The sequence below is a fragment of the Rattus norvegicus genome, chromosome 10 (genome assembly GCF_021556685.1).
Source record: "Rattus norvegicus strain SHRSP/BbbUtx chromosome 10, alternate assembly SHRSP_T2T, whole genome shotgun sequence".
Classification (NCBI taxonomy): Eukaryota; Metazoa; Chordata; class Mammalia; order Rodentia; family Muridae; genus Rattus; species Rattus norvegicus.
The window spans coordinates 21,619,687-21,646,728 of NC_141543.1; the positions used below are offsets into that span (position 1 = coordinate 21,619,687).

The 27,042-nt window shown below is 47.6% G+C and overlaps 1 protein-coding gene and 1 long non-coding RNA gene across 2 annotated transcripts in view; one reads left to right on the forward strand and one right to left on the reverse strand.

Annotated features, from left to right (window-relative positions):
• Positions 1–27,042, reverse strand: part of Nsg2 (neuronal vesicle trafficking associated 2) — a 60,129-nt gene that overhangs the window by 24,323 nt on the left and 8,764 nt on the right. Inside the window, 1 exon segment of the mRNA NM_001034152.1 lies at positions 17,278–17,361. Coding sequence (NP_001029324.1) covers positions 17,278–17,361 — 84 coding nt within the window.
• On the forward strand, positions 17,363–20,606 carry LOC134480766 (uncharacterized). The gene is made up of 2 exons (XR_015631500.1): positions 17,363–17,569; positions 18,046–20,606. It is a non-coding gene; the product is annotated as an uncharacterized LOC134480766 (long non-coding RNA).

Below are 27,042 nucleotides of genomic sequence, written 5' to 3' on the forward strand. Positions count from 1 at the left end.
CAAAAAAGAAAAAAGAAAAAAGTTCAAATTGTAAAAGAAGAGGAGACACACAACCATTTCCATAACTCAGAGAGGATATTTTTTTGGGGGGAAATCCATTAAAATATAAGTGGTAAGATGCTAGAATAGCAGATCTGAAATCACTGGCCAATGCAATTAGAAAAGACAGCATTTTGCAATACTCCTTTCTATTTTAACAATAGAAAAGTCAACATGACACAAGAGGTCAAAATATTGGAGAAGGAGCAGCCATTGGCATGATGACACGGAGAACGAAACCTGCCAAAAACTCACTAGGAACAATGAGGAATAACTGCCCAATGGAGAAGAAGGATAAATACAGAGTCTGAACTAAAAAAAAAAAAAAAATAGCTGGGTGGTGTTGACACACGCCTTTAATCCCAGCACTCTGAAGGCAGAGGCAGGCAGATCTCTGAGCTTATGGCCAGCCTGATCCATGGAGTGAGTTCCAGGATAGCCAGGGCTACACAAAGGCTGTCTTGAAAACAAACACAGCTCTAAAGAACTACTAACCAACCAAACAAACAAACCCAGGTCAGGGGTGTCTAGATCTCAAGTGGATACTAGCACAGACGGTAACACTGTATCTCCAACCCACTCCAGTCAGAGGCAAAGTCCAGATGATACAATGAAACACCAGATCCAAAGAGCATCCCAGGTTAGGGTGGGAGAAGACCTCATGTTCATTTAGAAGAGTGAAATGTGTCTGTGTTTTCTTTTATACTTCTGGATTGATGACTAGATTGAGTTAAAGCAGAAGGGAAAACTCTATAATATCCAAGAAAAAGAAGAGGAAGGAGATGTGGGGAGGAGGAAGAGGAGGAGGGAGAAAAAAGGGGAGGAGGAGAAAGAAGAGGAAGAACAAAAGAAGAACAGAAGAAGAGAAGAGGAGGAGGAGAAGGAGGAGAAAAAGGAGGAGGAGAAGAAGGAGGAGGAGAAGAAGGAGGAGGAGGAGGAAGCAGCAGCAGCAGCAGCAGCAGCAGCAGCAGAAGAAGAAGAAGAAGAAGAAGAAGAAGAAGAAGAAGAAGAAGAAGAAGAAGAAGAAGAAGAAGAAGAAGCACCACCACCACCACCAGCACCACCATCTCCACCATCACCAGCACCACCATCTCCACCATCACCAGCACCACCACCACCACTACCATCACCACTACCACCACCACCTCCGCCACCTCCACCACCACCACTTCCACCACCAGCCCGGCCATAAACAAAACCAAATGAGAAGAAATATCTAAGAAAAATAGCAAGGCACATGAAGTCTGTAGCCTGGGAGAGCAGGATGTGAATAGGTGGGAGCCAGAGTCAACGTAGCCACACACGGAGTTTCCGGGCAAGATTCAAAGGACAAATAGTCAATAAGACCAGACACTATGGTGGTGAAGAGAGAGCTTTTTACACTGCTGGTAAAAATAAAAGTCAATACAATTAAGGAGAACAGCATAAAGGTCTTTTTTTTAAAAAAAAAAAAAAGCTAAACATAGATCCACTCTGTGATTTAGCTATTTTGAGTGTATAACCACAGGAAATAAAACCAGCAAACTAAGACACACATACACATGTGCACATCCGTGCTTATAATGGTGCTACTACCAACAGTTAAAATTGGCATCAACAGAATGGCTGCCAATGACGGGCGGATAAAGAAAACATTCTCTATGTACATAGCGGAGTGTGTGCTCGTCAGCTGCGAAGACGATGAAATCATGCCATCAGCAGCAAAATGGGAGGAACTAGAGGACATGATGCTGACAGAAAGGTTAGTAGCACGTTTGCTCTCATGTGCAGAAGCAAAAGAGAGATTCTGAGGGGATAGAGGAAAGGGGAGGGAGGGAGGGATAGAGAACGTGAATGGAGAATAGTGGTAGAGTTTGGGGTGGTAGGGGAGTGAAATTGGATTTGGTCAGGACACAAGTATGCATGTATGTAATATCACACTTAACCTAATCAATGTGTATAATCAATACATATTAAGCAAAAATATGGGAAGGTCAGCCTTACTGGTAATGAAAGATAAGCAAAGTTGAAAATAACATATAATTTCCATCTACGTTATTGGTAAAAATAAACCTATCTTCTGCCTGTGTCATTGATACCAGTTTTGAAATCTGTTAAAAGATGGCACTGACAATTTTGGGAGATCCACATCTTTAGGAGGAAGTAGAAATTAGAAACGACTTGGCCAAGACTATAAAAATCAGGAAGGTGGGGCTGGGGATTTAGCTCAGTGGTAGAGCGCTTACCTAGGAAGCGCAAGGCCCTGGGTTCGGTCCCCAGCTCCGAAAAAAAGAACCCCCCCCAAAAAAATCAGGAAGGTACACATTCTCCTTTGAATGACTGAGGATCCGAATGCCCTATAAATGTTTACACATGCAGATGTGTGAACGGCGTGCTTACACATGCAGATGTGTGAACAGCGTGCTCACATGCACATGCATGTGCTGTAGGTCCAGGAGTTCATGAACGATGGGTCTGTTTCTACTGCTCTGAGAACTGTGAAGTCCATGCTCAGAGCGCCGTCTCCATTTGTCCTCACACGGTGGAAGGGGTGAGCAAGCTTCCTCGTGACCATTTTATTTACCTGTTTACTTAAACTTTTAAATTTTTGGGAATTTTGTGCACGGGTACTATGTTTATATCGTTTCCATCCCTCCTTCTCCCTTTCCAGCTCTTCCCATGTTCCCCAGTCTTCCCTAAGTTCTTAACTGCTCCCTCCACAGTATAAATACAATTTGCTGGGCCTGTTTATTAGTGTGTGTGTGTGTGTGTGTGTGTGTGTGTGTGTGTGTCTGTCTGTCTCTGTGTGTCTATGTATGTGTCTGTGTGTGTGTGTGTCTGTATGTGTGTGTCTGTGTGTGTATCTGTGTGTGTTTGTGTGTGCTCGTGTGTGTATGTGTGTGTGTGCGTGCATGTGCATGTTCGTGTGTCTGTGTGTGTGTCTGTGTGTGTGTGTCTGTGTGTGTGTCTGTGTGTGTTCGTGTGTGCTCGTGTGTGTATGTGTGTGTGTTTGTGTGTGTGTCTGTTTGTGTTTGTGTGTGTGTGTGTGTGTGTGTGTGTGTGTGTGTGTGTGTGTGATTTATGGCTGACCACTTGGGATCAGGTAACCTATCAGGGTTCCCCTCTGGCTCTCAGTAGCCATTCCTTACATCCATGTTGACATGCTAACCTGTGTGGTCATGGCCATCTTGTTTAGGCAGTTACATTGTTGAGATTTCATGAGCGTAGCTACTCTGTCGTGTATGAAGACAGCATCTCTCAGCAGCTGTCCTGGCTCTCTGGATTTTACAGTCTCTCTGCCCCTCAAGACTATTTTATAAAGGTGCTAATCCTGCTAGTGAGAATACCACGCTCCTCATCTAAGGACCTCATAACACCACCTGGGGGGTTAAGATTTCAGCTTATGAAGTTGAAGGGGAAGCATTTAGAATATAGGTGTGTGTGTGTGTGTGTGTGTGTGTGTGTATGTATGTGTGTGTTGTATGTATGATGTGTCTGAGTTCTGTGTGTGTTGTATATGTTCTGTGTGTGGTATGTAGTATGTGTGTGGTGTGTGTATGAGTGGTGTGTGTGGTGCTTTTGTGTTCTCTGTATTGAGCGTGTGTGGTATGTGTTGTGTGTGAGTTCTTTGTGTTGTGTGTGTGGTGTTTTGTGTTGTGTGTATGGTATGTACATGTTATGTGTGAGTTGTGTTGTGTGTGCTATGTGTGTGGTATATGCTGTGTATGGTGTTTTGTGTTGTGTGTGTTGTGTGTGTTGTATGTATGGGATGTGTGGTGAGTGTGTGTGGTGTGGTGTATGTGGTGTGTGTGAGAGTGTGGTGTGTGTGAGAGTGTTTAGTGTGTGTTGTACATAGTGCATGTATGGTGTGTATGTGGGGTGTGTGTGTGTAGTGGGGTGTGCTGTGTGTAGACATAAACGCAAAGATTTTGTTTTGCAGAGATTAGCATATAAGACTGAAAGGCGGGTTGGGGATTTAGCTCAGCGGTAGAGCGGTTGCCTATTGAGCGCAAGGCCCTGGGTTCGGTCCCCAGCTCTGGAAAAAAAAAGAAAAAAAGAAAAAGAAAGACTGAAAGGCAGAACAATAGCCACATAATTGAGAAAGATTATGAAATGGCTCAGTCTGCAGTAATAACAGAACATGAAGGAGCTCAATATGTGGATGTGGAAAGGTCTCTGAGGTACATTATCAAGAGAAAAAGAACATATGATGATAGACTGTATAAAGTGACCGCTTCTGAGACAATGAGGGGAGGTGGCAGACACACACACACCTGCGCGCGCACACACACACACACACACACACACACACACACACACACACACACACGTGCGCTTATGTAAGTCCAAAGGTTGCCAGGCAAAGGTTGCCAGGTTGCTAGGAGAGGCCTCCCGAGCTTCTGTGTGGCTCTGCAGGGATGGGAAGGCCCACAGGCCAGAGCTCTCTGGTGCGGGATTCTCCTGACTCGTGTCTACTGAGCACTCACACGTGTCTTGGGACTGTGAAATGAAAGTGTGAATTGTATTCATTGTGGCAGTTAATCTTGATGGTTATCTTGAGGGGATCCTGAGTCGTCTTGGAAACAAGCTCCTGGCCTGATGATAAGGAGAAAGTTAGCTGAGTCCCAGCATCTGCCCTGGTTCTCCATTGGGGATGCCATGCTCTAGCTGCCCCAGCTCCTGCCACCAAGACTCCCTCATCACTGTGGAGCAGAGTCCCTCAAACCAAGAGATTAAACAAACCCTTACGGGAGGTAAGTGCTTCTCCTTGGGCATCTGCCACAGCAGCAAGGGAGGAGCCTAATGTGTCCATTGGTTAATCCAAATGTATTTAGCCACATGTTTCTAGAACCTTCCAACCTGAACAACACAGATGTGCACAGTGGGTATTTTGGGAGCAAAAGATGTCTCAAACCTCACCTCCTAAATCTGCACCCTCTGGAGAGCCCTTTCTCTCCAGAAAAGGGGAGACTAACATTTCAGCTTAGGTTTGTTTCTTCATACAGTTTGTGTGTGCATGTGCATGCGTGCGTGCGTGTGTGTGTGTGTGTGTGCGTGCATGCATACATATATACCACATACAGTGCACATGAAAAAAGACTTATTTGTTTGCTTGTTTTAAAAAGTTACTGACTATCCTCGTCACAGCTCCAAAGCGCAGAGCCCCATGGGATCTGGGATCATGGGAAACCTACATGCGAGGAAATGACTGTCTGAAGGAGCAAGGCTGGTGGTGGACGTGTCTCAGAGGAGGCAAATGCCAGTCCCAACCTAGGGTGGGGAAGAGAGAAAGGGCTCTCCAGAAAGTATGGATTTAAGAGGTGCAGTTTGAGCCAGTGTCAGCAGGATGGATAAATACATGTCCATCGGCGACGAAGGGAAGAAAAGCACTTGGTGTGGAGAGGGGAGCAGAGGCCGGGAGGATGCTACAGAGTGATTTAATGGGAGAGACGAGCTTGGAGACAAGCAGGAGCCTGAAGAAACGCAAGGCATTCATACAGCTATTTTTGGACGCTATGAAGCATCTAGAGTGGTTGTCCTGGAGGATGACGTAGCCCTGCCTGTCTCTTACAGTCAGGTAGCAACAGGGAAGAGAAGGAAGGGACAGCTTCTGCTGCCTACCCAGCATCCATCTTCATTAAGGTCCCTGCACCTCGAGTCCCCTTCTGCTTGCCAGCATCATTGTGCCTTCCACAGTTTTTATTTTTATTTTACGTGTATGGGGGATTGGCCTATGTGTTTGCCTGTGTACCGCACGCATGCCAGTCGCCCACAGAGGTCAGAAGAGGCAGCGGATCCCTGAGGCTGAACTTAAAAATGTTTGTGAGCTACTGTGCAGGTTCTGGGAAAAGAACCTGGGTCATGGGGCTGGGGATTTAGCTCAGTGGTAGAGCGCTTACCTAGGAAGCGCAAGGCCCTGGGTTCGGTTCCCAGCTCCGAAAAAAAAGAACCAAAAAAAAAAAAAAAAAAAAAAAAGAACCTGGGTCATGTGGAAGAGCATCCAGTGCTCTTAACCATTGAGCCGTCTCCCCAGCGCCTCCACTATGAAGCCATTATGAAACATAAAGTGCTGGGGGCTGAACCTGGAACTCAGGCTCCTTCTGGGCAGATGTGTTTTTGTTGAATTGCACCCTCAAGCCTTGGGTGTGGCTTTTTCCTTCTTCCCTCCTTCTCTCCTTCCCTCCTTCCTTTGTCCTTCTTGACATTTTATGTAGTCCAGGCTGGACTTGAACTCTGGATTCTCTTGTCCCAGTTACCATGCAATTGCTAGAATTTGAGTCAGTATCAATGTTTACTAACCCTACCCCCACCAAAGACTTCAAACATGTTTGTGAGCACAGGAATGAGGAGAGAGAGAGAGAGAGAGAGAGAGAGAGAGAGAGATCAAGTCTGGCATATATTGGTAGCACTAGGATCTTGTGGGTGTTGATTTCTCATTGTAGAGGGTGGTGCTATGCATCATGGGAGGTTGAGCTACATTCCTGATCGTTCCCACAACATGCTTATAATGCACATACATCCAGCTATGTTGGCCAAGGCATTTCCAAAGGGCCCCAGGGAACAAAACTACCCCTGGCCATAAGCACGGTTCCAACACAAGACTACCAGACATCCTCGGAGGGTAGTGCATTCAAGTACCAACTTTACATATGGGGAAACTGAGGCCAAGTTTCCCCTACCAAATTTAGAGGTGTGTTGCTATTGGCTTGGAGATTAGAGATCTATTTCTAAGCTTCAGGGACATGCAATTCTCAATATCCAAATATCAAAAAAAATTTAAACTAAATGAATATTCACTCTCTTTCACTTCCTCATACACAACTCAACCATAATTTCTGTATAGTAACCGGGTTTTGTAGCTAGGTATGTTACCAAAACCATTGTCTTTATTTTTAAGAATAAAAACACTTGTTAAAGATTCTGAACCACCTACCATTCTTCATTTCCAACATCCATTTTTCTCTACCTCAGAGTAAAAGAGATTAGGGAGAAGTTATCTAATGTCTCCCAGGGACTCGCTATATGTAGAGACTTATGCTAGTCAGTCACACACATAAATATTACTACTGTTCTCTCCTGGGTGGTGGCATCCCTGTTTTACCAAGAAGGAGCGCAAACCTTCCGGAAGGAAGATGATTTGCCCCTCGGCCCCACAACCAATGAGCTGTAGAACTAATATTTGAACCCCGGCCTGTCAGTAACAGGGAAAATTAAAATGAATTTAATGATGGCCACCCAAGTGAGAGATGAACCCTCTGTAGAGAAAGGCCCTCCCAGTTGCTCATATCACAGCGCTACAGACTGGCAGCATCCGAGGCAGAAAGCAAGGGCTGTACGATGGTTGCCATGACAACTAGTTTTCTTATAATTATGGAAAGGAGTGGTGACAGGACAAGCTGCATACAAAGTGTAGTCGCTTTGTTAAGGCCTCCCTCCCCCTCACTGTTCCAGGAGATTAAGCACTGTAAATTTAGAAAAAAAAAATCCCATCTGGAATAATCAGTCATAATAGCAGGAGAGGCATGGAGACCCTGAAGGTCAGAGAGAGGGAACCGCCCACCTCTGGGACCCGCCCCCCCTCCCCAAGCAGGCTGGGTAGCAAGCTTTAAGAAAATGGCTGCCCTGGGAAACCTCTGCTTTTCTTCTTTCTCTTTTGGACCAGCACATTTCAAGATTTGAAACAGTGTACTCAAAGAAGAAAAAGAAACTACAATAAGGTTGATGTAACTATCAACAAGTAACAGAGATAGGCAGCTAAAATTCCATCATCGAGCAACCACTTCAGTGTAGGCTGGCTTAGGCCATTCCCTAAAGGGGCATGGGGTTCCTAATTTGGAAGATAATTGTGACCAGGGTGTGTTTGTACACACAGGAACACACTTAGACACCAAGCATTCTGGGTCCAAAATGCCTGCCTCTATTCCTCATTGGCTGAGTGCCTCTGGCTACCTTCGTTCTCCACACTCTGACCTCCAGCTTTCTTATCTGCACATCAAGAGAATGCACCCAGTTCTGCAGGTACAGTAAATAAAAAGTGAAACATAATCAGCAAAATCCTGGTGTATTGCAGACTTTCAATCTTGTGGAGTTTGGTACTGTGAGTAATGATGGTTCAAAGGCTGCTGGCTTCCTGTGGCATCCTTCTTCACTAACCCAACGGAGGGTATGAGAAAAATGTCTGTGGTCCCCAGGACAACCCGAACATTCAGTCAGGAGGGACCAGGGAAGATGTGAGCTGAGTCACCTGGAGCAAACCTGGGCTGGTAACAGAGGTAGAGGACAGCATGTGAGCAACAGGCAGGAGGTGTGGAAAGGCAGCTTTGGGAGGCCATGAGAGAGGACCTTGGGCAGTGAGTGTGCAGGAGGCCTGAGAGCCCTGGGCAGTGAGTGTGCCAGGGGGCTGAGAGCCCTGGGCAGTGAGTGTGCAGAAGGCCTGAGAGCCCTGGGCAGTGAGTGTGCAGGAAGGCTGAGAGCCCTGGGCAGTGAGTGTGCAGAAGGCCTGAGAGCCCTGGGCAGTGAGTATGCAGGGGGCCTGAGGCAGCAGAGCAGAGACCAATAGCAAGGATCATCTTTGAAGAAAGAGCCTTGCATGCTGAGCTGAGGCCTTCACACGGCTGCCCATAGGAAGGAGGGAGCCATCAACAAGCAAAAATGTACTCTGGAGGTCTACTTTGACTGTGCATATCCTGGATACGACAGAGATGGAAAGTCCAAGGATTAGGAAAGAAATATCCCTTAAGATCAAGGGTCTGGGCCTCCCCAGATACCCAACATGGAGGATGTTTCATCCATCCAGTGACTCCAATCCCAGGATGTGGTATGGAGCCACGCCACAAGTCTACAATGCGGACATTTCTGTCCCACTTAGTTTACAACTAGGAACACTCAAACACTCTTAGGAAAGAGCCTTAGTTTACACACTAAGACATCGACCTCCCCATCTTTGGTGTGTCCCCTTTTTCTACACTACCTATCCTACAGCAGTGTTGGAGTGGCCTGCTCTGGATAGAGGAGGGAGATGGACAGACGTCCTGGCTTATTGGGTGTAGATACTCCCACGTGGTCAGTAGCTTTAAACTTCTAACAGCTTTCCTGTTGCTTTGCACCTCAGGGTTGGGTGGGAACTGTATGTGTCCCCACTGCTACACTGCATGTGTTCCTCCACTGCATGTGTCCCCACTGTGTGTTCTGTCAGCATTGCATGCACACCCACTGCATGCACCCCTGCCTGTGTTGCCCCCCCACTGCATACACCCCCTGCATGTGTTCCCACTGCATTCGTCCCCCTGCATGTGTCTCCACTGTGTGTGCTGTCAGCATTGCATGCACATCCACTGCATGCACCCCTGCCTGTGTTGCCCCCCTCACTACATGCACCCCCTGCACGTGCCCCCCACTGCATGGGCATCCACTGCATGCCTCTCACAGAGATCTGAACAGTCACTAGAAGAATCTAGGCTTCTGTTAGATTCCTTAGCAAGTAACTTTCCTATCAGCACATTTATTTCCCCAGGATTTTTACAGTCAGGGAGACTGAGAAACCAGTGATAAAGATGGCCCAGGAAGCTGGCTTTGGGAACACTGACTCCCTTTTACTTCTTATGAAGTTTGGCCTATTCCTCAGAAGACCCTATAGATTTCCTCTCTCTGGATATATTTTACTCAAAAATATCATATTTGGTATTCTACTATTAAATAATAAAATAGCACACATTCTCTCTTAAAATCTTTTAATTAAAATGTTCACATGTAACATATTGATCATATTGTTCATCCAGCAACTCCTTCCAGATTCTACCCAACTCTCCCTCATTCCCTGTGTCTCTGTCATCTGTCTGTCTGTCCACCTATCTATATCAACCACACTCCAGGGCAGGCCCCATGCCTATGAGTAGTTGGCCAACACAAAATGGACTCCATTTGTGTGTCTGTGTGTGTCTGTGTGTGTCTCTGTGTGTGTATACTTTTTGTTTTGTTTTGGTATTTTTGTCATTTTGCTTTTCTATTTGTTTATTTGAACAGCCCATATTCTCGAAGGCAAAGCTAACAAGACACTTCTCCAACCAAACCCAGAGGCAGCATGTTCATTTTAATTTCCAGTGACGCTCTAGCCATGGGAAACCATGAACTTTAAATACTATGGGAGCCTCCCCCCACGTGCCCCCCCCAGCACTCGTGTGCAAATTCTTTCCGAGCTCAGCAGGCAATTTTTAATAACGTGCCTAAAACTGTTCCTCAAAATAAAAAGGCAGCAATAAAAACCAAGACAACAGACAATAAAGTAATATTTTAAAACCCCAGTTGCAGCTGTCAGTAGTATTGCAACCCCACCCATGAAAGGAGGCTCCTGCGGTTTGATGCAAAATTGGTATAAGGAGATGGCTGTGCTATAAGTGAGGCCCCAGCTCCTGAGGAACGGGGTCAGGAAGAAGCTGTGTGTAGGACTAAACCATCAGAGAGGCCGGGGCTGTAGTGAAGATCCTGTTAATAAGGTCCCCATGCTGTGAGGTTGATTCTGCCTCAGGGATTTTATTTGTTTGGTCATTCGCCTTCTTAGTTGTGTATTTTTCTTTTTTAAGATTTTTTTTAAAATTTATTTTATTTTATATGAGTACACTGAGCTGTCTTCAGACACTCCAGAAGAGGGCATCGGATCCCATTACAGATGGTTGTGAGCCACCATGTGGTTCTCTTAACCACTGAGCCATCTCTCCAGCCCCTTAGATGTGCATGAAGAGTATCCTTGAGCACCTAGGTTGGCAGACCTCTGGCAAGGCTCTTTGGGCTGTAAAGATAAAGAGGACATGGTGGGGGCAGTGAGAATGGCCCGGAGGAGGCTGAGAAGGGGGACAAAGGGTCCAGGGAGGGGGCTTGACGGGGGTGGCACTGCTGAAGGAGCTGAGGAATGGGGGCGCAGAAAGGAGAGGCTCTTGGGACTTGGGGCTGACACGGGGTGGTCAGCTGCTGTGTCTCCATGTCTCCTGAAGAGGTTGGGGGCTGAGCTTTCTATACAGTATAGAAGCGAACAAAGGAACGAATGGTGGGAAGCTGAGGTGGATTGAAGCTGGGGTATCTCTGTCACTCAGCAGTGGCTTGCCCTGACTGGACTCCCAGGATGCAGGAAGCACCAGTTTTAGGACCTTGGGGGACATCCCAGGTTTAATACCTCTTTGTGGGGCCCAGACTAAGTCACCTTGCTGACCCTGAGCTGGTTTGCTCCTACGAGTGTGAAGGAGCTCAGTCTGTGTGGTACAGCCAGAGCAGCCTTTCCCTATGGGACAGCATACAGAAAGCACCAGACACCACTGGAACTCTAAAGACTCTGGAGGTTCAAAGAGTAGAAAAGTCAACATTAATGAATATTTGGGTCTGAACTGTCTACTGGAGATGTTTTATTGTTTTAAATTGTTTATTGTGGCTATTTATACTGGTTCTTTAGGAGAGATTGGGCCTTTCACTGCTGGGGCCCCCCCCCACCTCATTTGTAATGCTTTCGCCTGAGAGGGTTGGCTGGTGCTGGCTACTACTCTGGCTTCTACTCACTGGTTTGAGCCCCAGGGCTTGTCTACAGGGATCTCATGACTTTTCTCCAGGTGCCTGGGTACCCTCTAATTGAAGACCAATTCTGAGCTCAGCCAAGAACATGGAGGCCACCCCAGAGGACCAGGTTTCTAGGGCAACCCACCCAATCACTTCATGCCTGGCCTTGTCCTGGGAACTGGAAACAGCAACAGGCCAGGCATCTCTCTGCAAGTATTGGGGATCCCTGGGAAATGCAGACCCAACATGACCTTGTAGAGCTCAGAGGAAGCTCTGGGCCAGCTAAGGTGACTGGAAGGCTCCTATGGAAGATGGCTAGTAGGGTTTTTGTTCTTGTTTTGTTTGTTTTACTGTCTGTTCTACGCTGTGATGAGGCCCTGAAAGTACCTTGTGGTCTTAACCCTTTAATGTCTTCTGGGGACAGGTGTTAAGCCAACCTGCACTATGTCATGAACGAAAAGAAGAGGGAGGAAGAGGAGGAAGAGGAGGAAGAGGAGGAAGAGAAGTCAGATGGGGCCCTGAGATGTGGCAGGGATTGAGATGCGGAGCCACCAGATGGTTTGCTTTGTTCATTTCCTGACTGAACAACTTTGGGACAGTTTCTTACTTTTGCTCAGCATCATTTTGGAGTAGCCGTGGTATCTAGGCTGCAAGGTTGTTGGGAGGAAGAGGGATAATGGAATACTTTCTTTTTTTTTTTTTTTTTTTGGTTCTTTTTTTCGGAGCTGGGGACCGAACCCAGGGCCTTGCGCTTCCTAGGTAAGCGCTCTACCGCTGAGCTAAATCCCCAGCCCCATGGAATACCTTCTTAAGGATGCTATGATCATTTATGTTGTGACAGATGTGTTGAAAAATAGCCTATCCTGAAAAAGAAAAAGCCCTTTTGTTTTGTTTTATGGAGACCCACTGAGTTTAACATGGGTCATTTGTGTGAGCAGGGGTTTGGAACATGAGTTCATCAGGAGATCACAAATGAATGTCTACCTTACTTGAGATCTATCAGTATCCCATAGTTCAGCAGGGAGTTAGGACGATGTGCATGTGGACCCATCCCCAATCTATGACTGACTGTTAATAGGCCTAGTGTTATATAGTCCATTATAGGTAGCTGTGGCTGTTGTGAGATCATGGCTGTATTGTAGGGAGGATGGCAGGGGTGGAGAGGAAGGATAATAGAAATATATATGAGTACATATATGCATGAAGTCATCAAAGAACAAATTCAATAAGATAGTAAAAGACGGCTTCCACTTGGTTACAGACAGCTCTAGAGGTAGCTATCACAAAGCAGGGGTCACCCATGAATCCTCACATTGAACTGGTTACAGCCTTCAGTGGCTCCTCTGTATTTCTGGGGTCACATCCCCATGAGAAGGGGAAGAGAGGCTCATACTCAACCAAATGACGAATCCAACTTCTTAGATAGGAAACAAGGAATCAAAGGGGAAGAAAACGGATTTTATGACTGTAAGGGGAATGGATGAGCATTTATTAAGTACCCAGAGTACTCCAGAAACTTATGTTCTTTGTGGCCTCAAGACTGGGCCCCATCTTTTACCAACAAGGAACCAGAATGTCAGAAGGATAAGGGTCTTTCCCCAGGGCAAGCACTGAGATTCTCAGGTGAGTCCTTAAAGCCCAGACATTGCTCTGAGGGTCTCTTATCCCCATAATAAGCTCCCAAATACAACAGTCAGTTTCCACTAATGGGTCAACCTTGGAACAAGCAGGCCTGGCACATGGGTACCTCTCGTAGCAGGGCACTCTCTGTGTTCTTAGCACATCTACAGTATTAGTTCCTCCAAGGCTCCAACACCCTCCACACCACAGGTGGCCTTCCATGGGCACAACTGCCCATAACACCAACACTGTTCATGACACCAATGCCCTCTGTAGTACCAGAGCCTTCCTAGGTGCCAGTGTGGGCCATAGCAACAGCACTGTCCTTAGCAACAGCACTACTGATAGCTCCAGCATCCTTCTTGGTACCAACACATCCACAGCACCTGCCTCTTCCTCAAGATTGCTGCTTCCCTTCTCACCAGGACTTCCAGTAGCAACAGTGCCTTCCAAGATGCCGCCATCTTCAACAGCACCAGAATCTCCCACAGCAGAATTTTTGCTTCTTTTTTTTTTTTTTTTTTTTTTTTTCGGAGCTGGGGACCGAACCCAGGGCCTTGCGCTTCCTAGGCAAGCGCTCTACCACTGAGCTAAATCCCCAACCCCTCCACAGCAGAATTTTTAACAGCACCAAATCCCCATAATATCACAGTCTCCATCACACCAGAAGCCTCAGACAGCAGGAATGGCCTCTGCTCTGTTACCACCCCACAGCCAGTACTCTCCATGCCACCAGGATCTTTCTTTAGAACTCGTCCTTCCAAAGTGTCACTACCTTTTGTTCCACCAGCACCCTCCATAGCACCAAAATTCCTCCTGGATCTGGTGCCCTATGTGTATCAGACGCCTCTGTGTCACCAGCTCCTCCAATAGCATTAGGGCTGCTCAGAACACCACAGCCTTCTATCTGTGACATCGTTCTTCCATGTACCATGAACCTTCCACAGCATCAGTGTTAGCATTCTGTCTAAGCTCCACCCCCACAGTTACTTGGCAATAGCCAGGTATGCTCCGCCCCACAGTTACCTGGCAACAGCCAGCTGTGCTTGACACTATAAAAGGAGCTGCTTGCCCCCTCCTCACTTTCTTGCCTCTTGCTCTTGCCCTCTTCCCCTTTGTCCCTCCTTTCCTCATTCCCCTCCCCACTTCCCTCCACGTGCTCATGGCCAGCCTTTACTCCTCTCCTCTTCTACTCTTCTTCTCTCATTAAACCTTTCCACATGGAACCATGTTGGCCTGGAGTGGTTTGTCCGGACGTGAGCTGAGATTTCTACCCCAACAATCAGCTCCTCCGTAATACCAGTCTTTCCACACACCAGCACTTCCCACAGCAGCACCACAGCCATAACACCAGTACTTTCCAGAGCAGTGGTTCTCAACCTATGGGTCACGGCCCCTTTGGCAATCATAGATCAGATACCATGCATATCAGATAATTACATTATGATTCATAGCAGTAGCGAATACACAGTCATGAAGTAGCAAGGAAGTGATTTGTATGACTGGGGGTCACCCCAACATGAGGAACTGAATTAAAGGGTTGCAGCATTAGGAAGGTTGAGAAGTGCTGTTCTAAAATATCATTACACTCTGTAGCAAAGACAAGTTAGCAGCATCCTCACTCCCAGGGCTCAGGATGGATGGACTTGCTCCTGTCAGCCTGCAGACACGCTTTAAGACTTTTGGAAGGACCTCCTGGGTACACAGGGGTGGGGTGGGGGTGGGCAACAACTGTTTGTCTGTGCTAGGCTCTCTGAGGCTGTCTGTAAATGCTGTTCCCCCCAGCATCTCCATCCATAGCTCCAGACACATCTAAGGGGTGGCAAGCCACTCCTCCACACACCATGGCTACCAGGCTCAGAACCTCTCCCAGCCAGCGGCTTGCCTGCTGGGTAGGTATCCCTCAGGCCCTGTCAGAGGAGCCCAATCTTCCTTTCCCAGGCAAAAATCAGTTCTATGATTCTGCTCCCACAGCAGACGTGGTGGGTCCCGGAGCCCCAGAGAGCTTACTCATCGAAGACCTTCAGACTCTTCTTAATTACCACACAGCCTCCTCAACCTCTTCCCCCACCACCCTGCAGCCAGCAGATGCATCCTTTACAAAGCCCAGAGGAAGCTCTCAGAAGAAAGCTGAAAACCAGGCTAATTAACACTTCAAGCTTTACATAAGCAAATGAGAATTTGCTTCATTTCCACCCCCCTCCCCCCTTCTTTTTGTTCCAAAAGGCAGGGCTTGTCCCCACCCACGCTCACAAAGGGCTGCTAGTGAGCCACAAACCTCTTCTGGGACTCGACTCTGGAGGATCAACTGAACTAGACAGGATTGGGGCAGTCAACAGGCCTGGACCCGATCGAGCCACCCTGTTCGTTGTTTTAGCTGACTCATTTCTACTCAGTTTGGTCATAATCAGCTACAGGCAGCATGGCTGGACAGACAGGCCAGACACACAGGCCCAGCTCTGACACTGGCTCTGGCTTTGACACTGGGTAACTGGGCCAGCAGACTGAATCATCTCTCTTTGATTAATGGGCCTTATACCACCTCATCCACTGGGGACTCCCAACTCTCTCTCTCTCTCTCTCTCTCTCTCTCTCTCTTCCCCCCCCCCCCGTGAATGTGAGTGAGTGTGTGTCTGTGTGTGTTTCATTTACGAACCCAGAACACATTGGGGTGGGTAGCAAGGAACGCTTTGGGGTGGGTAGCAAGGAACGCTCGCTGCTGCTGCCTGCACGATTTGAGTAGTTAATTGGGTTCAGCAACAATGAAAGGCAAAAGGAAACCCACTCCAGTCCCCAGATAACCAAGGGCAGTGTTTACTTTCAGCTCGTTGGGTCTGCTTTTCTTGCTATCCATTCACTAGTCTTGTCTGGACCACTGTTAATGGTTACTTGAACACTTACAGTAGCCTATCAGTCTCCTACTTAATGTGAAAAGACGATGCGATTTTTCTAAAGCCCAAATTCAGTCGCATCCCTCCTCTATGTGAAGTCCTGCAGAGGCTTCCTAAAGCTTTCAGCATACAACCTAAGATTCTTCCACACAGCCCACAAGGCTTGAGACTGTCTGCATCCTATAGACTTCTCCTGACTTACCTGGTTTTTTGTTTTTTTGTTTTTGTTTTTGTTTTGTGTTTTGGTTGTTGTTTGTTGTTTGTTTTTTTGTTTAGCCCCTTTCCTAGAGCGCAGCCTCACTGCTCTTGTTCCTATTGGTGCAGCATTCTTATATCCCACCACTTTTTTAGAGCAAGTCTCCCTACCCTTGTTCCTATTGGTGCAGCATTCTTGCATCCCTCCCCTTTCCTAGAGCACAGCCTCACTGCCCTTCTTATTGGTGCAGCATTCTTACAGCCTCGGGGGGGGGGGGGGGGGGGCTTTGCACCAGCTATGCTCTCTCTGTCCCAAGCCCCTAGTACCTGCTGAATGCTAGCGTCTGCCTCCTCCCACCCCCCTCCCCGCCCCCGACCCTGTCCTTTCCTAAGCAGCTTTACACACACTAACCTCAGCTCCTTTCCTAAGCAGCTTTACACACACTAACCTCAGCTCCTTTCATCCTTACACATCACACTTTACTGTTCTGTCCACTCCTAGTGACTCTAAATACCCGCCTCCAAAGCCACCCCAAAAGACTACCATGGCTTGTACCTGTCAGCTTCTCTTGCCCTCTGCTTTCTGTGTGTTATGGCCAAAGTCGCTGACTAAAATTTGTGTTTCTTAATACGTTCCTGTCACATCTCCTGAAGATTGTGGTGGAAACGCAGGAAGAAGAGGGCAGGGGGAAAATGAGAAGCTGTAGGCACTCTTTATCAATTATTAAATCTGTTAGAACCTGAGAGCCTGGGTCGCACGCAATTTTTTTTTCCGGAGCTGAGGACCGAACCCGGGGCCTTGCGCTTTGTAGGCAAGCGCTCTACCACTGAGCTAAATTCCCAACCCCGTGGGTCGCACTCTTGTCCTGGGTTGAACCTCAGTGTTGAAGTTGGTGTGACTTCCAGAATCCCTCCTGAAATAGCCTGTGCCACTTTCCTACTCCACAGCGTACCCATGCCACCAGCGAGTGTCCCCTTTGCCCCTTTCATGCCACCCCACCAAGGAACTGACCGTAAATTCGGCGATCTTCGGCACCCGGAACTTTCCTTTGTTCCTCTGTTCCGGCTGGTATTCTGTTCTTGTCTTCACAATCACCTGCAAAATCGGGCGAGTGTTAGCACAGAGACAGGGCTCCTCCCTTCCTTTCCTCTGGCCACTGAAATTTGTTCATCCCACAGACTTCAGGAACGGCGAACCCCCTTCTAAACACACAAGAAAACATTCAAATGGCCCACAGTGCTCCCCCATCCCAGCAGGCGTGGCGATACGGCTGATTGTGCCTCTCCAGATGTTTACCAGTGTTGTGGGTATTTCTGTCCATAATGTCTATCTCGCTTTGGCAAAGGAGAGCCCGTGTATCATGAGGTTTCTAGACCACCTTTCCCGGGCAACACAATTCCAGTTTTCCATTTTCCAGTGTAAACAATTGTGTGTCTGTGAACAAATCTGTGCAGGAGTGAGTGTGTGTGCACAGGAGTGCGTGTGCGGGTTAGTGCGTTGCGTGAGTGTGCGTGTGTATATGTACTAGTGATGAAACTCTGAGCCAAACGTCAGCTCAGCAAGCCCTGTACCACTGAGTAACATGCTCAACCTTTCTCCTTTTCCTTCTTCTTAATTAAATGCATTATTTCACAATTTCACAAATGCATGTAGCATGTTCTGCTGACTCTCGCCCCTCCCTCCTTGTTGCATTTCCTCCCACCCCTGTCCGGCCTCACTCTTCCCTGCAGGTCCCTTCCCTACCTTCATGTCTCTTTGTTATCCACTTATTTTAACCAGGACCATTTGTGTGGCCCTTGGATTCTGGATTCTGAATTGCACCCTCTGTTTGATCCACAACTGAAGATGATGACTGCCTCCCGTCCCCAGAATCTATCAGTAACCAACAGTTCCACAGGGCTGGGTAAGGCCCCCCAGGAGGACCTCCTGGATCCGTGATTGGCTGTTTGCAGGCCCGGTGCTGGTGGCCAAGGCTGCTGTGAAATCATGTTTGAATTGGTTTTGCTGTGAATATAACATTCTTCTTTTGACGTACTGTGCTTCACTATGTATGAACACTGAAACTGGTCTTCAACTTTCTTTAAATTTTGTTTATTTGGGGAGGGCACATACATGCAGTGATCTTTGTGTGAGGGCAAACGCAGCTGTAGACAGTCAGCGCGCTCCTGCATTTAAGTCTGTGGACCAAACCCAGGTTTTGGCGCCAGGTGCCTTTACCTGCTAAGCCATCTCGCCAGCTCCGTAGTTAATTTTTTTTTTCATTAAAAGTTATTACTTTTTGAATTTTACCCAGAGACACTACACATTCATTATATCCTATCCTTCTAATAATGATACAATGTAGGAGTTGCTTTGTTTTATAAATGCAGAAACTGTAGTTATCTGGTTACTAACTTGCCCAAGGCCACCAAGATGCTGCTCATTATCAACGCTGACATTTTCATGAAGGTTCGGCTGACTCTGCAATTTGTCTCGGCAGCTGATCTTCAGTTGCTAAACGTTTAGGCCATCTCCATAGTTTGGTGGTAGAAACAAGTTATGATTAGTAACCTGCTAGTTAATCCTTTGCAATACTCTTAATTGTAATGTGATTGGGGGATTCGCGCAGGGAAAAATGAAGGCATTCGCTCAGCCCACTGAGTCATCTCGTTTCACTCATGTCTGATTACTTCGGCGGCTTATTTCACCAAGCTAGCCATGGGGCCCACCTCACAAGGTATTTATGGGCCTCCATCCCACCTCACGGGGGCTGAGTAGAAGAAAAAGAAACCTGACAAAGAATGTGTAATTATTGCCAGGTGGTAGGGCCCTGTGAGCACCATGGAAGCTAAGCTGTAAGGTTTCCCCTGAGGATGCAGACCCCTGGCCATCCATCCACACAGCCCCTTTCTCAGTCTAAGCAGAGTACCTGTTACTGTTACAGGGGACCGTTTCTAGTGCCATTGCTCAGAATCAAGGCACTCAGGTGCTCCGCGCCGCTCCTGATAGCAGCCTGAGTCCCGTAACTTCACAAGCAGGGCTTTCCTGTTCTGCTCAGGGGGCCATGCTGTTGCTGGTCTGTTTTTATGTTCTTTTTACAGACTGCCTCACAAAGGCCCTCCCATGACTGAATAATGTCGTAAAACTCTGAAGAAGGGGAAAAGAGCACCCTCTGGCCCTGACAAACGACCCTGACTTCTACCCCTGACTTCTACGACAAGGTCGCTCAGCTAGGACACAAGGACAAGGCAAAAATGGCAGCCAAGAAAAAAAAAGAGAACTTGGGTTCCTCTACCACATGGGAAAGAATTCATGCAACAATTCAAATGTGCTTGGACCAGGATCCAGAGATGGATAAGAATTCAGGCCAGCCACTGCCTGACTTTGACCCTCCACACAGGACTCAGGTAACTATGCTAAGACTGGCTGACAGAACTCCAAGGTTGTAAGTTTGCATTGGCTCAAGACAGCAGGAAGCTAGTCTATCTGCTCACATGCTTGGACCCACTCCTCACCTCTTGGCTTAGCTCCACTCTAGTCTACACCCAGGGTTGTCGACCTAGACTCTAGCTCCTTTCCTTCACACACCAGGAGAAGGAACTTCTGAGTCCTTCTTGGTTTGATAAACGCCCTTCCCAGAGCTTCTGATAAAACTTAAACCCCTCATCATCATTTGGTGTAAATTAGACAGGACTTATATTTCAGCTGACGTGCTTGAGGTTGCTTCTCTAGTATCTCTTTTCCTTCCTGTACTGGCTGGTTTTGTGTGTCAACTTGAAACAAGCTAGGAGTCATCATCAGAGAGAAAGAGCCTCGGTTAAGGATATGCCTCCATGACATCTAGGAGTATGACATTTTCTCAACTAGTGATTGATGGGGGAGGGCCCAGCTCATTGTGGATGGTGCTATCCCCAGGCTGGTGTCCTGGGTTTTACAAGAAAGCAGGCTGAGCAAGCCATGGGAAGCAAGCCAGTGAGCAGCATCCCTCCATTGCCTGCGCATCAGCTCCTGCCTCTGGGTTCCAGTCCTGACTTCCTTCGGTGATGAACAGCAATGTAGAAGTGTAAGCCAAATGAACCCTTTCCTCCCTGTGATGGTTTGTATATGCTTGTCCAGGGCGTGGCACTATTAGGAGGTGTGGCCATGTTGGAATAGGTGTGTTACTGTGGGCGTGGGCTTAAGACCCTCATCTTAGCTGCCCGGAAGTCAGTATTCTGCTAGCAGCCTCTAGATGAAGATGTAGAACTCTCAGCTCCTCCTGCACCAGGCCTGTCTGGATGCTGCCATGCTCCACCTTGCTGATAATGAACTGAACCTCTGAACCTGTAAGCCGGCCCCAATTAAATGTTGTCCTTATAAGAGCTGCCTTGGTCAAGATGTCTGTTCACAGCAATAAAACCCTAACTAAGACACTCCCCAACTTGCTTTTTTTTTTTTTTTTTTTTTTTTGGTTCTTTTTTTCGGAGCTGGGGACCGAACCCAGGGCCTTGCGCTTCCTAGGTAAGCGCTCTACCACTGAGCTAAATCCCCAGCCCCCCCAACTTGCTTTTTGATCATGGTCTTTCATTGCAGCAGTAAAAACCCTAACTAGGATACTTCCTAAGTCTGAAGCTCCCTGGGGTTCCCTTCAGGGCTTTGCCACACTTAGAATCTTGTGAGGTCCTCCCCTCCTTTAATGACTATGATGGTCCCTAGTTAGATCTAGCCAACTAGGGTAGTCGGTGATACATGTGGTATCTGTGGGGCTAACATCGACTTGGAATGTTGCCCTGAAGCTCCCTTGGGGTACATTGATGTCAGCATGCCACTTGGTTTGAATATATTAGATATGAGACAGTACTGAGTATGGCCTTGTGGGAAGACACCCCATTGGTTTCCATGGCTTCCCACAGGCAGTGTTTTTCTTTGCATGGTGCAATAGGGATGTGAGTTCTAGCACTGAGATAGCAGTGGCTGCTACTTCAAGAATATCCAGGAGAAGAACAAAGGCAGCTCACGAAGAAGCACGCAGCCGAGAGACAGAGAGTGGACACAAGCCTGAGAACACCCCATCCCCTGGACCATACCTTGTCCACAGTGGACCCATGCTGAATTCTGCAGTTCTAGAGGAAAATAAGTCCTCTTTAGGCCTTAGTCCAATTTGGTGTGGGTTTTCTGCTGTTTGAGACGAAAAGTTTTGTGTCTGATACAAATGCGTTCCAAGAAAACCCACAGAAATGAAACAAGAGATTTCTCAGGCTTTCGTGCATCGACAGAACACTAAGGAAGCATATCCGAACCAACAGGTTTCCTGTGTCAGCATCAAGTTAACTGAAAACAGTCAGCCCACTGGAAGGTGACCAAGAACATCGAGAGAAGACTCTTCACAGCAGCCCAAAACTAGGAGCGAGTGAATGTCTAACAGGGTGATGGATGCCCTGTGGTTTGTTAAAATAGGAGCTGCGGGGCACACCCCAAGTCCCTGTGAGCCCCACAGATACCACAGCAAACACAATCAATCAGACCCCAGTGTGCCTTTTAGATACTGTGGGACTCCACTGATGTCTTCAAATAAGTGTAGACCTACCATGTAATTAACTCAAACACTATAGAAGATACTTATCCTAAATATGCACACTTCTCACTCGGAGGAGCTGAGTCGGAACAGCGTTGGGGTCGGAACCCGCTCGTCTGCATATTGTTCTGAACGCTGATGAAATTCTCCAGGTGCCCCTCCCCCCTCTTTAGCTTTGGGGACAGGCCAAGGGACAGCAGGTGCCTCAGCCTAGCACGTGAGCATCCTTCATCTGTTCCTTTTTGTTTGTTAAGCCACATGTTCCCCAAAGCTGCTGCAAAGTATTTCAAGGTGACCATGAGGAATCTCCTTAGAGCCCCGAGTCCATCTCAAACAGCTGTGTGCTCCCCTCATCCTGAGCTCTAGACGGTTTCCAGAATACCATGGCTCCGCTTAGGATTCATCCACCTTACACAGCGGAGACTGAACCCCAAACTTTACAGGTTGCTCTTTCCCAGGCTAGATCTCTTGGCTGGCTGAATGCAGCCAGTGTTGGGAGAATGCTCTGTGGCTTGTTAAAACAGGGGTCTCAGGGCAACACCTCAAGTCCGTGGTGAGCCCCACAGATACCATGGTAAACACAAGCAGTCAGACTCCAGTAGGTTGCCAACCTAGGCCACACAGGAGGCTACATGGGTCGTATGCATTTCTGCCTTCCAATGTCTCCCTACAAGATGCTTTATTTTTTTTTTTTTTTTGGTTCTTTTTTTTTTTTTCGGAGCTGGGGACCGAACCCAGGGCCTTGCGCTTCCTAGGCAAGCGCTCTACCACTGAGCTAAATCCCCAACCCCAACAAGATGCTTTATTCTGGAAGCAGTCCTATTAAATGCACAGGTCTGCTTGTTGTCCCCCTTCTCCTTGAGACTTCCTCTTCCCTCGGCCGGTGGCTGCCTTCTTCTGGTTCTCTTCCTCTGTGCTGATCGGCCCTCCTCAGCTTTCATTCTCCAGCCTCTCCTCTCACATCTGGCCTCTTCATGCTAGGCTGACTCTGTGGTTTTACAGAGTAACTTCTCGGCCGCTGTTAGGCCTTGCGTATGCTCAGAGACCCGAGCATGGTCACTCACAGTCTCATGCTGAGACATCTTCTGTTCTTAGCACTTGCAGACTATAGTGCATGCCTCTACTCGGAGCTCACAGAGACACACTGAGCCTGCTAGGTGCTTTCTCTCAGGTCCACACCCACATTTGCCGTGGTCACAGTCAACCTGCAAGGCTCTGACTCACCTTTCCCAACTATCCTGCAATCCCATGCCTATAAAATCTGGGCCTATAAAACACTATACCTCATGGACCAGTTTTTATGTCAATTAGACACAAGCTAGAGTCATTTGGAAAGAGAGAACTTGAGAAAATGCCCCCGCTAGATAGTCATGGGGACATTTTTTTTTTTGGTTAATGACTGATTCGGGAGGGTACAGCTCACTGTGGGTGGTGCCACCCCAAAGCATGTGGTCCTGGTGCTGTAAGAAATAAGACTGAGCAAGCCATGAAGAGCTGGTCACAAATCATTGTTCTCTCTATGACTTCTGCACCGGCTCCGTCTTGAGTCACTGCCTGACTTCCCTGGATGATAGATTATAAGCTGAAAGACGCAATAAACACTCTCCTGCCCAAGCTGCTTTTGGCCATGTTTTTTCATCACAGCAACAGAAACTCTAACGGAGACAATACCGTTGTTTATTTCTATGCAGGACTCTCTCAAGACCCAATTCTTTCCTTCCGTTTCCAAATCCGTTCCAGTAGTTCCTTGGTTCTAGCTGCCATCTGCCCAAAACATCCTCAGATCAGCACAAATCTAGTTATGCGCCCTTGCACCTCCTCCACCTCTCCCTTGATTTGTTGGGCTCTCAATCTGTTCTTCTGACCATTCCTGCCTCCCCAGATCCAACGAAAAGATCTTTCTGGATGGAGGGAGGAGGCTGACATGGGGCAGAAGCACAGAGTAGGCATCTTTGGGTGGCCAGAAGACAGTATCACAAGGGAAGTAAGCGGCAGAGATGAAATTGGAGGGGCAGGCACAGACTGAAAAGGTCATTCTAAGCACCACTGAGAGAGATGGCCAGAGGGGCACAGGGGGCTGAAGGACGGTAACAGTGCTGGAAGCTGCGGTGGGGTTGACCCCGAAAGCCCCACCCACCCATGAAGTTACCAGAGTCAGGCTACCGTGGGGGGTGGGGCGGGTAATGTGAAGCTTGGTGCTTTGTTCCTGTGGAGTGGAAACAGAACCTGTGTGTGTGTGTGTTGTGTGTGTGTGTGTGTGTGTGTGTGTGTGTGTGTGTGTGTGAGAGAGAGAGAGAGAGAGAGAGAGGGAGAGAGAGAGAGAGGAGAGATATTTTTGCAGAGAAAGGCACTGTCATGGATAACCTCCCTCTCTCTTCCACTTTAGGAAAACAGAGCAAGACTGAGAGAAGGGAGGAAAGCCTTGGCTTGACTTGAAAAAGAAATGGGGTGAAGGTGAGGGTGGAGAGGAAGGAAAATAAAAATCTGTCCTAGACTTTTTATTGTTAAAAGTAGGATTTGCAAGACATTCAATAAACGAGGCTCCAGATTATCAAATAGTGTGAGAGTGGGCCAAATCACTTTATTTTTGTTTGTTTGTTTGTTTTTCTCCTATTTACACACCCCAATGGCCTTTCAAACTGCTATTGTGAGGAATATAATTGACATTGGGAAATGGGATGAATTATTAATTTCTAAAGGATGCACCGTGCTGTCTCCTCACCTGCTTCTGTCCCCATCAGCCCCACTTCACCGGCAAAGCCAGATCCTGCATGGTGGATCAGATGGCTCAAAGTGCAGATCATAAAAATTTAAAATACTACCTCCTCGGATTATCAATAATGAAGAGGCTCCCACACGGCGAGTCCCCAGGATTGGCAGGAACAATAAACGCAAGTGCAGAAGTGCTGACAAGGAGCAAGATTGTAATTTTATGAGTTGGGCTTACATAAACCAAAATTAGACCTTCGTTATAGCCAAGGCTCATCCCTGCTGCAGGGCGAGAAACTGCAGGCACATCGGATGGGGACTCCACCGAGGAGGGCTGCTTTAATTTTCCCTCCCTCCCTTCCTCCCTCCCTCCCTCCCTCCCTCCCTCCCTCTCTCCCTCTCTCCCTCCCTCCCTCCTTCCTTCCTTCCTTCTTCCATTTTGTGTTTGCTTGTTTCACAGGTTTTTCTGTGTAGTTCTGACTGGCCTTGAACTCAGAGATCTGCCTGCTTCTGCCTCTCAAGTGCTGGCATTAAAGGTCTGCGCCACCACTGCCCCTGGCTGCTGCTTTAACTGTCATTTTCTTTCCCAGCCCTTGAGCCTCCGCCTCAAAGTCATTGCTAGCCTTCCTATTTTCTAGTTGAGGAATTTTAGTCCAAATACTGGTTGAGCCAATGAGCAAACAGCAGCATCGGGCTTTTCCTGTCAATCACCACTTTTTAAAGGTATCGTGACACTAGGTGCTTAGCTCTGTGCTAAAGTCTGCGGTCTCGAACCTCAGCCTTCTCGTGGACTCTGGTGTGGGTGAGCATCTGGCCCAGAGAAGATTGAGCCCACAACCCTCACTGGTATCCGGTCACACATTCTGGTCCCCAGGACACTGGAGACAAAGGCCACGTGACCAGATGGAGGCGGAGTCCTCACTCAGATCTTCCGGTTTGCCTTCTCTGCTCCTCACCTCACAATTCCCACCCCCACCCTCCCACCCTCCCACCCCCCTACTCCCCCACCCCGGATTAGATCTTCTCCTGTGAAACTGAAAGCTGGACCAGGCGCCTGTGCCCACAGATCTGGTGGCAGTCTATACGGAGCCATCAATTTCACAATGGGAGATTGGCATAGAGAGAAGGGAGACATTTGGCTCACATCACACAGCAGGATGAGTCAAAAGCGGAACGCTAATATGAAGCTGCCACTCTGCTCTGGGTTCTTTCCAGGGCTCTTTTCTTTGCCAGGCCTTTGCTTTCTTAGAGATAAAATATAAATCAGCGTGGCCGGCATCACCTCAATACCAGCGCCTCAGCTCTCAGCTCAACAGATCTCCACAGGGACTCAGCCGAGTGGAAAAGAGCAAGTCACATCAGCCCTCCCACGCTGCTTCACCCTTGGTGAAACGGGAGTGACTTTTTAAAACAAAAGCGTGTGTTCGTGGGTACAAAACTGAAAACGAAGGTCTTCAAATGGCCCCCATCAACGCCGCTCTCTTAGCAATTAAAGCACACACTTACTGTCTGTCCTCCGAGATCCATCCAGGTTGTCAAGACTGAAAAGATTTAAACCTCTTATTGCTAAATATATTCTATTGCATATATTTTATTATATAATGTATACACATATCAAAGCATCACATTATGGGGACTGGAGAGACCGCTGAAGAGAACCTACTGCTCTTAGACAGGACCAGAGTTTGGTCCCCAGCACCCACATCAGGTGGGATCAGTGATTCCAGCTCCAGGGGATCCAATGTCTTCTTCAGCCTTGGAGAGCATGGAACTCACGTGTACACACCCACACACATAATTTAAAATCACATTTTTGCCCTTCCCCACATATGTTCAGTTTTCTAGTACCGATAACACATAAAACATGAATAGGAGAGACTAGAATGTACGCATGTTGTTTCTGTACGTGAGACCACATGCCACCATTTTAGACTACGTTCTTACAGAGCAAGCCACAGTCTTCCCTTTCCCCCAGCTCGGAGTTCCCATTTACACTTAACCAGCCCGTTCTCCTCAACAGTCCGAACCAGTCCCAGTTTGTGGTAACATCTAGAAGGCATTGTAAAACTGAAAGAAAAAAAATGTTCATAGGATAGGTTCCTAGCAATAAGAAGGACAAAAGTCAGGTGATCGGTCCATTTTAATGTTATAAACATTGTCAAATGACTGCAGAAGGACTCCATATTAGATTAGGCAGCCAACAAGATTGTATTAAGAGCAGGAGGAAGGGATCTAATGGGAGAAAGGGCAGGGGAGTTAGAGAATATATATGACCTAAAAGCAGAAGGGAGAGGAGCTAGAGAGGTGGCTCAGAGGCTCAGAACACTGGCTGCTCTTCAAGAGGACACGGGTTTGATTCTCAGCACCCACATGATGGCTCACAACGGTCTGTAACTGCAGTTCCAGGGGATCCAACACACCCTCTTCTGGTCACCGAGGGTGCCAGGCACAGAAATACATGCAGACAAAGCACACACACAGAAAATAAAAATTAAAAAAGCTGTAGATAGGGGACTAGAGAGGGAGAAAAGGAG